This window comes from Hemitrygon akajei, chromosome 31, assembly GCF_048418815.1.
Source record: "Hemitrygon akajei chromosome 31, sHemAka1.3, whole genome shotgun sequence".
NCBI lineage: Eukaryota > Metazoa > Chordata > Chondrichthyes > Myliobatiformes > Dasyatidae > Hemitrygon > Hemitrygon akajei.
The window spans coordinates 16308422-16321616 of NC_133154.1; the positions used below are offsets into that span (position 1 = coordinate 16308422).

General features: G+C 42.9%; 1 protein-coding gene across 5 annotated transcripts in view; it reads right to left on the reverse strand.

Annotated features, from left to right (window-relative positions):
• Positions 1-13195, reverse strand: part of tom1 (target of myb1 membrane trafficking protein) — a 101986-nt gene that overhangs the window by 60556 nt on the left and 28235 nt on the right. For all 5 annotated transcript variants that reach the window (XM_073033990.1, XM_073033987.1, XM_073033985.1 and 2 more), the window contains exon 3: positions 4460-4538. In XM_073033990.1, the coding sequence (XP_072890091.1) occupies positions 4460-4538 (79 nt within the window). The remainder of the gene's footprint in view (positions 1-4459; positions 4539-13195) is intronic.

Genomic DNA, 13195 nt, shown 5'->3' on the forward strand with positions numbered 1-13195 from the left:
GGTTGCAATATGAGGAAATTTGGTCTGACCTAGTGCTGCAATTTATTAGTATTAGCTGGTCGGGAACGATGGAATTATTCAAAGTGTTCCAGGTACTCTATAACCATAATTTACTATAAATTCCAAGCAAACTCATCACCGCACTCCAGATCCTGGGAATCTATGCCTGTGCAACTGGATCCTGACCAACAGACCACAATCAGTACCGATAGCCAACAACTATTCTAAACACCCGTGCTCCACAAAGTTACATGCTCACTCCCACCCCCCCCCCCTTACTCTACTCTCTACACTCGTAACTGCACAGCTAGATGAGAGATGTTCAACTGGCTTCGTGGAGGGTGTAGTTTTGGGAGGAGGGGGTGGGAGAGGGAAGTCTTGGAGAAGGTTAGTAAAGGACCTTCGTCTTGGGAACATTCAAGGACTGAAAATGCTTTATTTAAAATATTTATCAGACTTAGTATTAGCAGCAGGTCTTGTACAGAGTGAACAATCACACTGTAATCATGTGCAAACCTAATGTTAAGGAGATCCTTGGTGAAAAGTTTTACCTCAGATTGAAAGCAAGATCCATCCATCACTTCCTAGCTTTTCACTTCATCTCCCCCCCCCCACCCCCGTCCCACCCACCTACCCATCCCCTCACCTGGCTTCACTTCTCACCTTTTACCTGCACTTTTTCCCCTCCCCACACCTTCTTATTCTGCCTTCTTCTCCCTTCTTTTCCAACCCTGATGAAGGGTCTCGGCCTGAATCACTGACTCTTTATTCCTTTCCATGGATGCTACATGACCGGCTGAGTTCATCCAGCATTTTGTATGTAATAATCTGGATTTCCCAGCATCTGCAGAACCTCCTGCAGTCGTGAAATTTGTTGCTTTGCGGCAGCAGCAGGTGTAGATGTAACAAATTACTACATGTTGCAATGAAAATTAATAGTGCAAGACACCATTAAAACCTGATGCTGTGGGAAAAGAAGCTATTCCTAAAACATTGAGAAGTGGTCTTCAGGCTTCTGTACATCCACTCCAGTGATGATAATAAGAAGAAGACATGTCCTGGATTGTGAGGGTCTTTAAACGATGGATGCTGCCTTTTAGGCACTGCCTTTGGACGATGTTCTCGATGATGGGGAGGGATGTACTCCCAAATCCAATACCAGCATCCAGTGGGTCACCATACACGACTATGGTTACAAAAACAGGTTGGAGCCTTGGTCAACACTCTACAGAGTTTCTAATTCCCCAAAAGCTTCCCACAATCTTTAAAAGTTCCAAATTGAAGGTGGTGATCCGGACACTCTACATTTGCGAGAATGCCAGCATATCACAACAGCATTGATTAAGCTCAGCCCCAACCAGGAAAAAGCAGCCTATTTGATTGGCTCCTCATCTACCACCCTCCCTCTCTCTTCAGCATCTGTACATAACAGTAGTAGCATATAGCATTTACAAAATACACTGCAGTAACTTGCCAAGATACCTTTCACAGAAACTCTCCGTTTCACTTTCTAGGAGCTAAAGTTGTATAGTTACACCACGGTCTGCAATCCCCCTCCAGGTCACACAACATCTTCATGGGAAATATATTTAAAAACTGAAACTCCCTACTAGTAGGGAACCCCCTATTGGATCATCTTCAACGATCAGACTGCAGCCATACATTTTCTATCATATTCACAGGGGAAATCAAAAGTAAGTGATAAACAGTAGCCTTTCCTATGAATCACACAACTTGTATCTGAATAAAAATTTATATTTTTATTCTTATTTAAAATTCAACCTTCATTGCCTACTATGCTCCCTTTCATGTCATTGAAATGATCAAATATGGCTTTCCACCTTATAAATTAACTCAAGGAGAATTGATAGGCCAGACACTGAGAAATTAGTTATGTTAAGTGGGGAAAAAATAAAGGTTTTGTAAGACAAAATCTCCCTTAATCCTGAAGAAGGGTCTCAGCCCAAAACATCGGCTGTTTATTTCCATAGCTGCTGCCTTACCTGCTGAGTTCCTTCAGCATTTTGTGTGTGTTGCTTTGGATTTCCAGTGTCTGCAGATTTTCTCATGTTTGTTAAGAAATAGATCTGGCAACATCAATCCTGATTTTTTTTTTTGTTTTAACTTCTGCATACACCACATGCCCCTATCCAGTTACACTCCTGTTCAAAGGCAACAGGATAGAAATTGTTCTAGTGTCGCTTATCAATGGAAACAACTTTCTTGCCTCTATCCTATTTATCCCTCCAAATTTTATTAAGTTTCTATAAAATCACCTCTTATTCTTCTGAGTAAGTACAGTCCCAGGTGATTCAATCTCTCCTCAGAGGTTAACCTCTCATCTCCTGAATCAACCTCCTCTGCACCGTATCCAAAGCTAGTATGTCTTTCTTCAAGTAAGGCCAGAACTGCACGCAGTATTCCAGGTGGGACCTCACCAGTATCCTGTACAATTGCAGCATAAACTCCCTGCTCTTACCTGGAATGATGACAGCCAACATTACATTTACCTATGTGATAACCTGTTGTGGTTGCAAACAAAATCTTCGCAATTCATGCACAAGCACGCCCAAGTCCCTCTGCACTGCAGCATGCTACAACCTTTCACCACTTAAATAATAATCCAATGTTCTACTCGTCTTTCCAAAGTGGATGACCACAAATCTACCATCGTTATACCCCATCTGCCATACCCTTGCCCACTAATCGCTGCAGACTCTGCACAATTCGCTTTTCCTAATTTAGTGTCATCAGCAAACTTAGGTACGCTACACTCAGTCCCCACTTCCAAATCATTAATGCATACGATGAACAGTTGCGGACCTGGCACCGATCCTGCTGAACTCCATTCCACCAATGACTGCCAACCAGAGAGAGAAACAGTCATTTATCCCAACTTTCTGCCTTCTATTAGTTAACCAATCCTCTACCCCCAACTCTATGCACCCTTACCTTATGGCTAAGTCTTTTACGCGGCACCTTATCAAACGCTTTCTGAAAATCAAAGCACACAACATCCACTTGTTCTCTCTAACCACTGTACTTATTACTCTAAGAACTTCAGTAATTTTGTCAAACAGGACCTGCCCTTCGAGAATCCATGTTGTGTCAGCCTAATGAAAACACTTCTATCCAGATGTCTCACTATTTCTTTCCCAATAATAATTTCAAGCATTTTTTGACTACAGACATCAAGCTAACTGGCCTATAGTTAACCACCTTTTGCCTACATACTTTTTTAAAACAGTAGCGTGATATTCTTTGCTTTTGAATCTGCTGGAACTTGCCCAGAGTCCAGAGAATTCTGGTAAATCATCACAAGTATATCTACTATAACTAATGCCCACTAATTTGCTCATGACTACCTCGACAGCTATTGTATCAAGGTCCTCACCTTTCATCACGTTAACATCTCTTTTTGGCATGTTAGGCAAGTCCTCTACCACAAAGACAAATAGTTTTTTTCACGGCCTCAGGCATTTCCACATTATCCAATATTAATTCCACCTTTTCATCTCCCAAAGGACCTGTGTTCACATTAGCCACCCTTTTCATCTTTAGATATTTAGTAAAAACTATCTGTTTTTACATTTTGTATTTGTTTACATTCATAATTCATCTTCCCTTTTCTTATTACTTGGTTAGAAGTTCTTTGTTGATTTTTAAGGCTTTCCCAATTGTTCTTTTCCTCGCTGCCCTCGGTCCATCGTACATCTACAAGAAGCTGTAGCTGTACATAGTTTCTACACATCCTGGCAGCCTCCCTGAGTTCCCACATTGCACAGGAAGAACATGAGCTCACCTGCCAAGTCTAAAAGGCTCTTTTCAATTCTACCATTCTCGCTTCAAGTCCCGACTACTTTTGGAATTTTGGAGAAGGGCTACTTAACCTGTATTACTCTTTGTTGCTGTGGGTGTGAGTTTAAATAGCGGACTGTGCTCCACTTAGTAAGTTCTACTATATTAACAACTTTGTGCAGAATTGCACTGGGACAGGCCCGTGGCTCTCAGCACGTCAATGGGCACATGTGCCTTTTGTGATTGAGACACCCAACATCCTGCCAGCCTTACTGTTGTGGCTGTCCCACGAGGCAGAGTAATACACAAGCAGCACAGGAGGCAGAAACTAAGGCCCTGACTGAAGAGTGTACTGATGATCTTCTGAGATCCCTTGCTGACAGAGGGTTTTTTCTTCTGTTAATAAATGCTGCTGACAAAGTATTTAGTTGAACCTCATTTAATAAATTTAAAGATATGAAATTAGACAAAAATTAATGCAATTCATTGTGCATCAAAGGCTTTTTAAATAAGGTTTTAAAAAACTTTAACTTATCTTGTTTGTGAAGTTCTATAAACTATTGATACCATCTAATCATATGATATGCCTGAAAATTAATTTCACGTTAAAGTGCTCTTAACACAAATTGACTTTAAGTTAAAAACAAATCACAGGACCAACCGTCAGGCACAACATCACTTCCCGAAAGTTTTTGTTTCCCGAAAGCCTCTTCTTCAAAGCCCTGATCGCATCCTTTGGTCTGAGGAACAAAGCAAAGATCGATTTAGGAGAGTGCAGAGTACTTGATTAGCAGAAGTTCTTGGAGAAAACATTGATGATTCAGAAGGCTTATTCAAAGATTAACCACTGAACTCAAAATAATCCAAATTTGATTCCACGAATCGTGAAGGATCAGAATCAGGTTTATTATCAGGACATGTCATGAAACTTGTTTTTCAGCTGCAGTACTGTGATATACATTTTTTTTAAAAAATACCAGTAAGAAATACAATTTTAAAAGTGCAAAAAAGAGAGCAGTAAAAAGGTAGTGCTCATGGACCATTCAAAAATCTGATAGTGGAGGTAAAGAAGCTATTCTTAAAGCATTGAGTTGGTGTCTTCAAGTTCCTCTAACTCAGGGGTTCTCAACCTGGGTCCACGAATCGCTTAGTTAATGGTGTCTCATGGTATAAAAAAGATTGGGAACCCCTGCTCTATCTCATCCCTGATGGTAGTAATGAGAAGAGGGCATGTCCTGGATGGTGAGAGTCCTTAATGATAGCTGACACCCTCTTGAGGCACCATTTTCTGAAGATATCCTTGATGGTGGGGAAACTAGTACCCATGATAGAACCGACTGCACCCTTCTGGCTTTTTTTTATTCCTGTGCATTGGAGCCTCCATACCGGTAGTGATGCAGACAATCAGAATGCTCTCTGCTGTACATCTACAGAAATCTGTTAGAGTCTTTTGTGAAAAATCAAACCTCCTCAGACTCCAAATAAAGTAAAGCTGCCATTGTGTCTTCTTCGGAATTGCTTCAATAGGTTGGTCCCAGGATAGACCTGTACATCTCATCACCCTCAGATTTCACCAACAATATTTGTGCTATTGCAAAGTTTTAGAAGGTGTTTGAGCTATGCCTAGCCACACAATCATGAGTGAAATGTTAACACTAAATTACATTATTCAATTGGACGTCACTGGTTTATTGCGCATCCCAATTGCTCTGAAATTGCGAGGCACAGTGTCCATACATACACAAGAAATATTACACTGAATAATTTCAATATGGAACTTAATAATAATCAAAGACATGAAAAATACTTTCCTCCTTCCCATCCTGTCTCATACACAAAAGGGAGATGAGTTTTACTATTTACGATTTACTATTCCTCTTTCACCCAAGTCATGTTATAAGTCTATTATTGCCCTCTGCCCAAATTCTGAGGTAGCCTGAGATTCCCATGTTGGTCCGTCAGTCACCCCACAACCTAGAAAACTGGCATCCATGTCATCACTGATCTAAAGGAATTGCCTGATAACAGTTGCAGAGACATCCATAGCTAACCAAAATCAGGACGCCCTTTGCAAAGGTACAAGTGAGCAAAGGACACAGATTTCCTTCTGTATAAAATTCTATCAAAACCAGCACTGGTTCCAAGGTGAATGATTCTGGGACAATATTTCTCAGTCAACATGGACAGGACTTTGCAGTCAGGAACAAGCACCATCAGTTGCCTCTAAATGAACTGAAACTTAGCCTCTCACCGAGAACCACAAGCAGGAGCCTCCCGGTTGAACGTACAATTAAGCATAGTCCAGACAAATGTAATTTTAATCGCCAATTAAGCCAAAATAGAACTCAACCAGCTGATATACATGGCAAAATCTGACTGTTATCAAATTGAATAGCAGCCACACCAACCTGTTCCTTATCTCAAAAATGTTAGTAATTCTATGCCTGAATGCTCCTTTTAGGCATGTTCTGCTCGGAAACACACTATCAGCTTAACAAAATCACTTCTAAAATGTTAAACATTCCTTTTTACAATAATGAAGTCACAACAAAATGAAATACCAAATATAATTCTTGGGGGTTTACAGACAGACATACTTTATTGATCCTGAGGGAAATTGGGTTTCGTTACAGCCGCACCAACCAAGAATAGAGTAGAAATATAGCAAAATAAAACCAGAAATAATTAAATAATAATAAGCAAATTATGCTAAGTGGAAATAAGTCCAGGACCAGCCTATTGGCTCAGATTGTCTGACACTCTGAGGGAGGAGTTATAAAGTTTGATGGCCACAGGCAGGAATGACTTCCTATGACGCTCAGTGTTACATCTCGGTGGAATGAGTCTCTGGCTGAATGTACTCTCGTGCCTAACCAGTACATTATGGAGTGGATGGGGGACATTGTCCAAGATGGCATGCAACTTGGACAACATCCTCTTTTCAAACACCACCGTCAGAGAGTCCAGTTCCACCCCCACAACATCACTGGCCTTACGAATGAGTTTGTTGATTCTGTTGGTGTCTGCTACCCTCAGCCTGCTGCCCCAGCACACAACAACATTACAGGTATAATTTAACAAAATCACCAAAAGTATACTTTGAAGGTGTTTCAATTTTTCTGCATTAACAGCAGCAAAGCAAGATTGCTTTCGAGGACTTAACAGTTGGAACCTGTGATTTGCAGTTTGGAGATCATTTCGGTGATCCCGCACTTTGCTGTCTCTGAGAAGATTTCAGGCGGCAGCGAGCGCAAGCTTTGTGGCGAGGGGGCTGCAGGAAGGGGCATGAGCTGATGTTCAACTCCATTTCCCCAATTAAAGCTTCCATTGTTCGCCGATTAAAGCGACGAAGGCGATGGAAACATCGAGGCGAATGTGGAAGTGAGCGCCAGCTGCCTGCCCTCTTGTTCTGCTGCTGGAAAGGCGAAGCCTTTGTGTTCTGCTGCTGTTTCAGCATTTTGGATATGGATTTGGAATATAGACTATGGACTTTCTTTCAGTCTTATAGTTTTTAATACTCTGTATTTTCGCCCATTCGTTTCTGTTTTTGTGTGCATGGGAGGGGGATTTGGGGGGGGGTTGATGTTTTGCTGTTTTTGTGTGGGGGAGGAGATTGATGATCGTGCTGTTCTTTTTTTTCTCTTCGTTTCGAGGCTATCTGGAGAAGAAGCATTTCAGAGTAGTACGCTTTGATAATAAATGAACCTTTGAACTTTGAAATAAAAACTAAGCAAGGTTCAAATCACCACTTAAATTTACTGAAGTGCAAGGCAGCTCTCAGAATTATTGCAATCAAGGAATGATTTTAAGATTACTTTTCTCCAAACTCCATTCACTGTCAAAGATGCTCCTTCAAATTTACCTGTAACTAACCTTTACAGAGAAATTAAATGTCCAATCGTACAACCACTTGGGGAAAAAAACAACTTTTATTGATAAAACCTCATAGTACATGTCTCAAAGGATGTAATGTTGAGGTTTTATAAAGTACTGGTGAGGCTTCACTTGGAGTATTGTGAGCAGCTTTGGGTTCCTTATCTTAGAGGGTTCAAAGGATTAAATGGCTTGTCATATGAAGAGTGTTTGATGACTCTGGGCCTGTATTCACCAGAATTTAGAAGAATGAGAAGTGACCACATTGAAACCAATCAAATTGTGAAAGGTCTTGAAAGAGTGGATGTGGAGAGGATATTTCCTACGGTCTAGGACACTGAGGAGCATTTTTTAAGAACGGAGATGAGGAGGAATTTCTTTAGCCAGAGTGATGAATCCGTGGAATTCTTTGCCACAGGCAGCTGTGGAGGCCAAGTCTGTATGTATATTTAAGGCAGAGGTTGATAGATTCTTGAAAGATCAGGGCATGAAGGGATACAGGGAGAAGGCAGGAGATTGGGCCTGAGAGGAAAATTGGATCAGGCTTGATGGGCAATATGGCTAATTCTGCTCCTATATCCTATGGTCTTATGTACAAGAGACCAGAACTGTAGTACAGGTATCTGGGAAGGTCTTGTTGACAGCAAAACCACAAGCATTTGTCATTAAACTCAATAACACTGAGCAGCTTTGGAAACTTCACATTGAACTACAACTATCTGATCATCCTGAAATGACCCATCTATGATTCCTTACAGTTCTTTGCTAGAGTGCCTATGACTTCTGCACAGTATTGTATTTGCTGATGTGGAGTGGTGACCAAGTTTGTAAATTTGAAGGGAGCAAAGGATTTTGGGAATGGAGAGGGTGGAGTGCCGCAGGAGGAGTGTGGCACAGGTAGCAGAGAAGCACTTTCAGGGGTGGGGGGTGACACAAGTGCAGACACACACCCAGCCCTGAGGCACCAGGCAACGTCATTTGATTCCAAACAATTGCTTTATAGATTACAAAATATCTCTCTTGCTTCCTGCTCCCTCCTCTCCCTTCCCCTTTTCCTAACCATGATTCCCCACTTCCTGTCCCCTTCCCAGTCTCATTCCACAACTGAGACCAATATCAGAATCAGTCTTATCATCAATTATGTCATGAATTTTTTCTTATTTGGAGAACTAGTACAGTCAATACATAAAATACTACAGTACTGTGCAAACTTCTTGGGGACTCTTGACACCGACACAGACAGACAGCCCCCCCCCAAGATGTTCGCACAGTAGCACACATATATCTTAGATATCTACAAAGAGTTCCACTATAATCACCCTTAAAATCTTATCAATAATTACAGGTCTGATTGGGTCTAAAAATGGTGCATTAAGCCGTAATTAGTATTTTAATCAAACAGTGTGGTTTCAGTTTGTCAGTGCAAATTATAATTCCCTTACATGAACGCTTCAACATATTTGACGATAAAAATGATATTTTAGTGGCAATTATAACCATTTACGTTCAATCTAATCCGTATTTAGCACTGCATTCAGAAGAGGAAACATTCTCACCACAAAGAACAGCAGATGTTACTTCAAGTAGATTTCTGAGCAACTAGATACAAAAGGGATTTTTCTACATTAACACACACAGGCAATCCTTTGCACAGCAGAACATTTCCATCAGATACTCAACCATAATGAAACTTGTACAGTACTGCATGGTTTGAGTTCAGACTTTAACCCTGAATGCATTTCCATTCACTGGCATCTAGAGGTCAATTGACATTGTTACTCACAGTTCTTTTCCTTTAACTTTCAGAAATTAGAACATTTTGAATGGTTCCACTTCATTTATGTACATTTAGTACCTGCCATTTTCCTGTCATGTCCTTGAACTTGCTTTAAATGGGACTGGATGCAACTTTATGATTTAAAGCAACTTTGTGATCTAATTGAAATGAACCACTTACAAAAAAAAAGGCAAGTTAGGCAGAGCAATGGCTGATTGAATTTAATCCAGATAAACGTGAGGTTCCTCGAAGAGGACCACAACCTTGTCATTGGATTTGGAGGCTTGCGCGCCTCAGTGACCCCGGACAGCTATGCTGGCTGGAGTCAGGGTTTTATGCTTTGGCTCTTGGTAGGGTCACCCATCCCAAACAGCCAAAGGGTAGAGGCCAAACTAAGAGTGGTCCACTGGTCCTCCATGTTCGGGGGTTCAGCTCAATGCTAACAAGCCTGACTGGTCAAACAAAACTGTTACAGAAACAGCAAAAAACAATTCTTCTACATCTGAGTGCGATGGTATTCCTGAGTCTCCACCCAGGACTTTCGTGGCTGATAACAATGAAAACTAAGAGGAAGCTACTGACATGATGAAGGAAGCTATGAACACCAGAATTGAGTGCCAGCAATGTAAGGAGCAAAAGAAGAAATGTGAGCTTAGGGGTCTAAAAAGGGTAGGTCATATTCATAAAGATTAGGGCCCGAGGGAGTACTTAGTAACCAAAAGGCCTTGATGTACAAGTCCACACATCCCTGAAGATGGCAGCATAGACAGACAGAGTGTGGGAGTGGTCAAAGGGATGTTTACCTTAATCGACCAGGGAATATTATGCCAGTGCAGGCATAGTCAATCACTGTCTAACCACAAGTCTATACACGTGTAAGTGTTTAGTTTAATCGAGAAAAGTAGGAATGAAACAATTGATTATAGAGCAATGCAGATGAGGGCTCTAAGCTGGGAGGAGACGTAAAAGCAGGATATTTAAAAGTTAATAAAATGATTTTAGAATGAGCAAGAGAGAGAAAAAAAGAGAGACTGTATTGTAATTAGAACAGTTTGTTGTCATTCAATAGATGAAGTCCTGGAAAACTTAGCATACCAAATACAGAAGAATAGTACAAAATATAAACACGAGAAAGTCTGCAGAGGCTGGGAATTCAAAGCAACACACACAAAATGCTGGAGGAATTCAGCAGGTCAGGCAGCATCCATGGAAATGAATAAACAGTCAATGTTTTGAGTCGAGATCCTTCTTCAGGACCTGGAGAAAGGTTTTGGCCTGAAACATCAACTGTTCATTCATTTCCATAGATGCTGCCTGACCTGCTGAGTTTCTCCAACATTTTGTGTGCATTGCTTTAGTAAAGAATATGCCAAGAATGCAAGCAAACATGATTGAGCAGATTAAATAATACATTTCAAGGGTGTTGCCAATCTTAATTCCACAGTTTTCTAAATATAACCTTCACACCCAAGTTTATGACTTATACACCACTAAGCTTGCCAATTCCATTAAAAAAAAACACAAAATGCTGGCAGAACTCAGCAGGCCAGACAGCATCTATGGGAGGAGGTAATAACGACGTTTCAGGCCGAAACCCTTCATCAGGAGTGAAGTAACATGGGATGGTCGAGGGGGGATAAGAAGAAGTGGGGGGAGGGATAAAGTAGAGAGCTGGGAAGTGATAGGCTGGAGGGAAATGGGCTAGGGGGAAGGTGGAGAATTATGGGAAATAAAAGAGAAAGAAAGGTAGGGCTGGTGGGAGAGATTATAGTGAGGGGGGAAAAGAGAGAGAAAGAGAACCAGACTAAAATAATAGATAGGGATGGGGGTAAGGGTGGGGGGCAGGGGTATCAACGGAGGTCAGTGAGTTGGATGTTCATGACGGCAGGAAGGAGGCTACCTAGGCGGGAGATAAGGTATTGCTCCATCGACCTGCGTGTGGTCTCATCTTGACGCTAGAGGAGGCCATGGACAGACATGTCGGAGTGGGAGTGGTCTGTGGAATTGAAGTGTGTGGCACAGGGAGATCCCGCCACTGCTGGAGGACTGAGCGCCGGTGTTCGGCGAAACGGTCTCCCAGTCTGCGGCGGGTCTCCCCAATGTATAAATGGCCACATCGGGAGCACCTGATACAGTATATCACCCCAGTTGACTCGCAGGTGAAGTGGTGCCTCACCTGAAAGGACTGTCTGGGGCCTGGGATGGTGGTGAGGGAAGAAGTGTGGGGGCAGGTGTAGCACTTCTTCCGTTTGCAGGGATGAGTGCCCGGAGGGAGGTCCGTGGGGAGGGATGGGGGGGATGAATGGACAAGGGAGTCGCGTAGGGAGTGATCCCTGCGGAAAGCCGTGAGTGGGGGGGGGAGGGGAAGATGTGGTTGGTGGTGGGATCACGTAGGAGGTGGCGGAAGTTACGGAGGATTATACGTTGGATCTGTAGGCTGGTAGGGTGATAGGTGAGGACCAGGGAGACTATATCCCTGGTGGGCTGGCAGGGGGATGGGGTGAGGGCAGAGGTGCATGAAATACGGGAAACGCAATGGAGGGCAGAGTTGATAGTGGACGAAGGGAAGCCCCTTTCTTTAAAAAAGACATTTCTTTTGTCCTAGAATGAAAGGCCTCATCCTGAGAGCAGATGCGGTGGAGGCGGAGGAATTGAGAGAAAGGGATAGCATTTTTGCAAGAGACAGGGTGGGAGGAGGAATAGTCTAGGTAGCTGTGGGAGTTAGTAGGTTTGTAGTAGATGTCGGTGGATAGGCTGTCTCCAGAGATAGAAACAGAAAGATCTAGAAAAGGGAGGGAGATGTCAGAAATAGACCAGGTGAATTCGAGGGCGGGGTGAAAGTTGGAGGCAAAGTTAATGAAGTCGACGAGCTCAGCATGCGTGCAGGAAGCAGCACCGATGCAGTCATTGATATAACGCAAGAAAAGAGGAGGACAGATACCGGTGTAGGCTTGGAACATAGATTGCTCCACATGGCCAACAAAAAGGTAGGCATAGCTAGGACCCATGCGGGTGCCCATGGCTACACCTTTAGTTTGGAGGAAGTGGGAGGAGCCAAAGGAGAAATTGTTAAGGGTGAGGACTAATTCCACGAGGCGGAGAAGAGTGGTGGTAGAAGGTGACTGGCTGGGTCTGGAATCCAGGAAGAAACGGAGAGCTTGGAGATCTTCCTGGTGGGGGATAGCGGTATATAGGGACTGGACGTCCATGGCGAAAATGAGGCGGTGGGGGCCAGGGAACTTGTAATCTTTGAAGAGATGTAAAGCATAGAAGTATCACAGACATAGGTGGGAAAGGATTGAACAAGGGGAGATAAAAAAGAGTCGAGATAGGAAGAAATGAGTTCAGTGGGGCAGGAGCAAGCAGAGACAATGGGTCTGCCTGGACAGGCAGGTTTGTGAATCTTAGGTAGGAGGTAGAAACGGTAAGTGCGGGGTGTGGGAACTATAAGTTTGGTGACCTGTACATAGCGGAGGCACGACGACAACTCACTGACACCTCCTCTTATCTACCCCTGGACCATGACCCCACTAGGGAGCACCAGTCCATTGTCTCCCAAACCATTTCCAATCTCATCAGCTCAGGAGATCTCCCATCCACGGCCACCAAACTTATAGTTCCCACACCCCGCACTTCCCGTTTCTACCTCCTACCTAAGATTCACAAACCTGCCTGTCCAGGCAGACCCATTGTCCCATTGGCCCCCACCCTTACCCCCATCCCCATCTATTATTTTAGTCTGGTTCT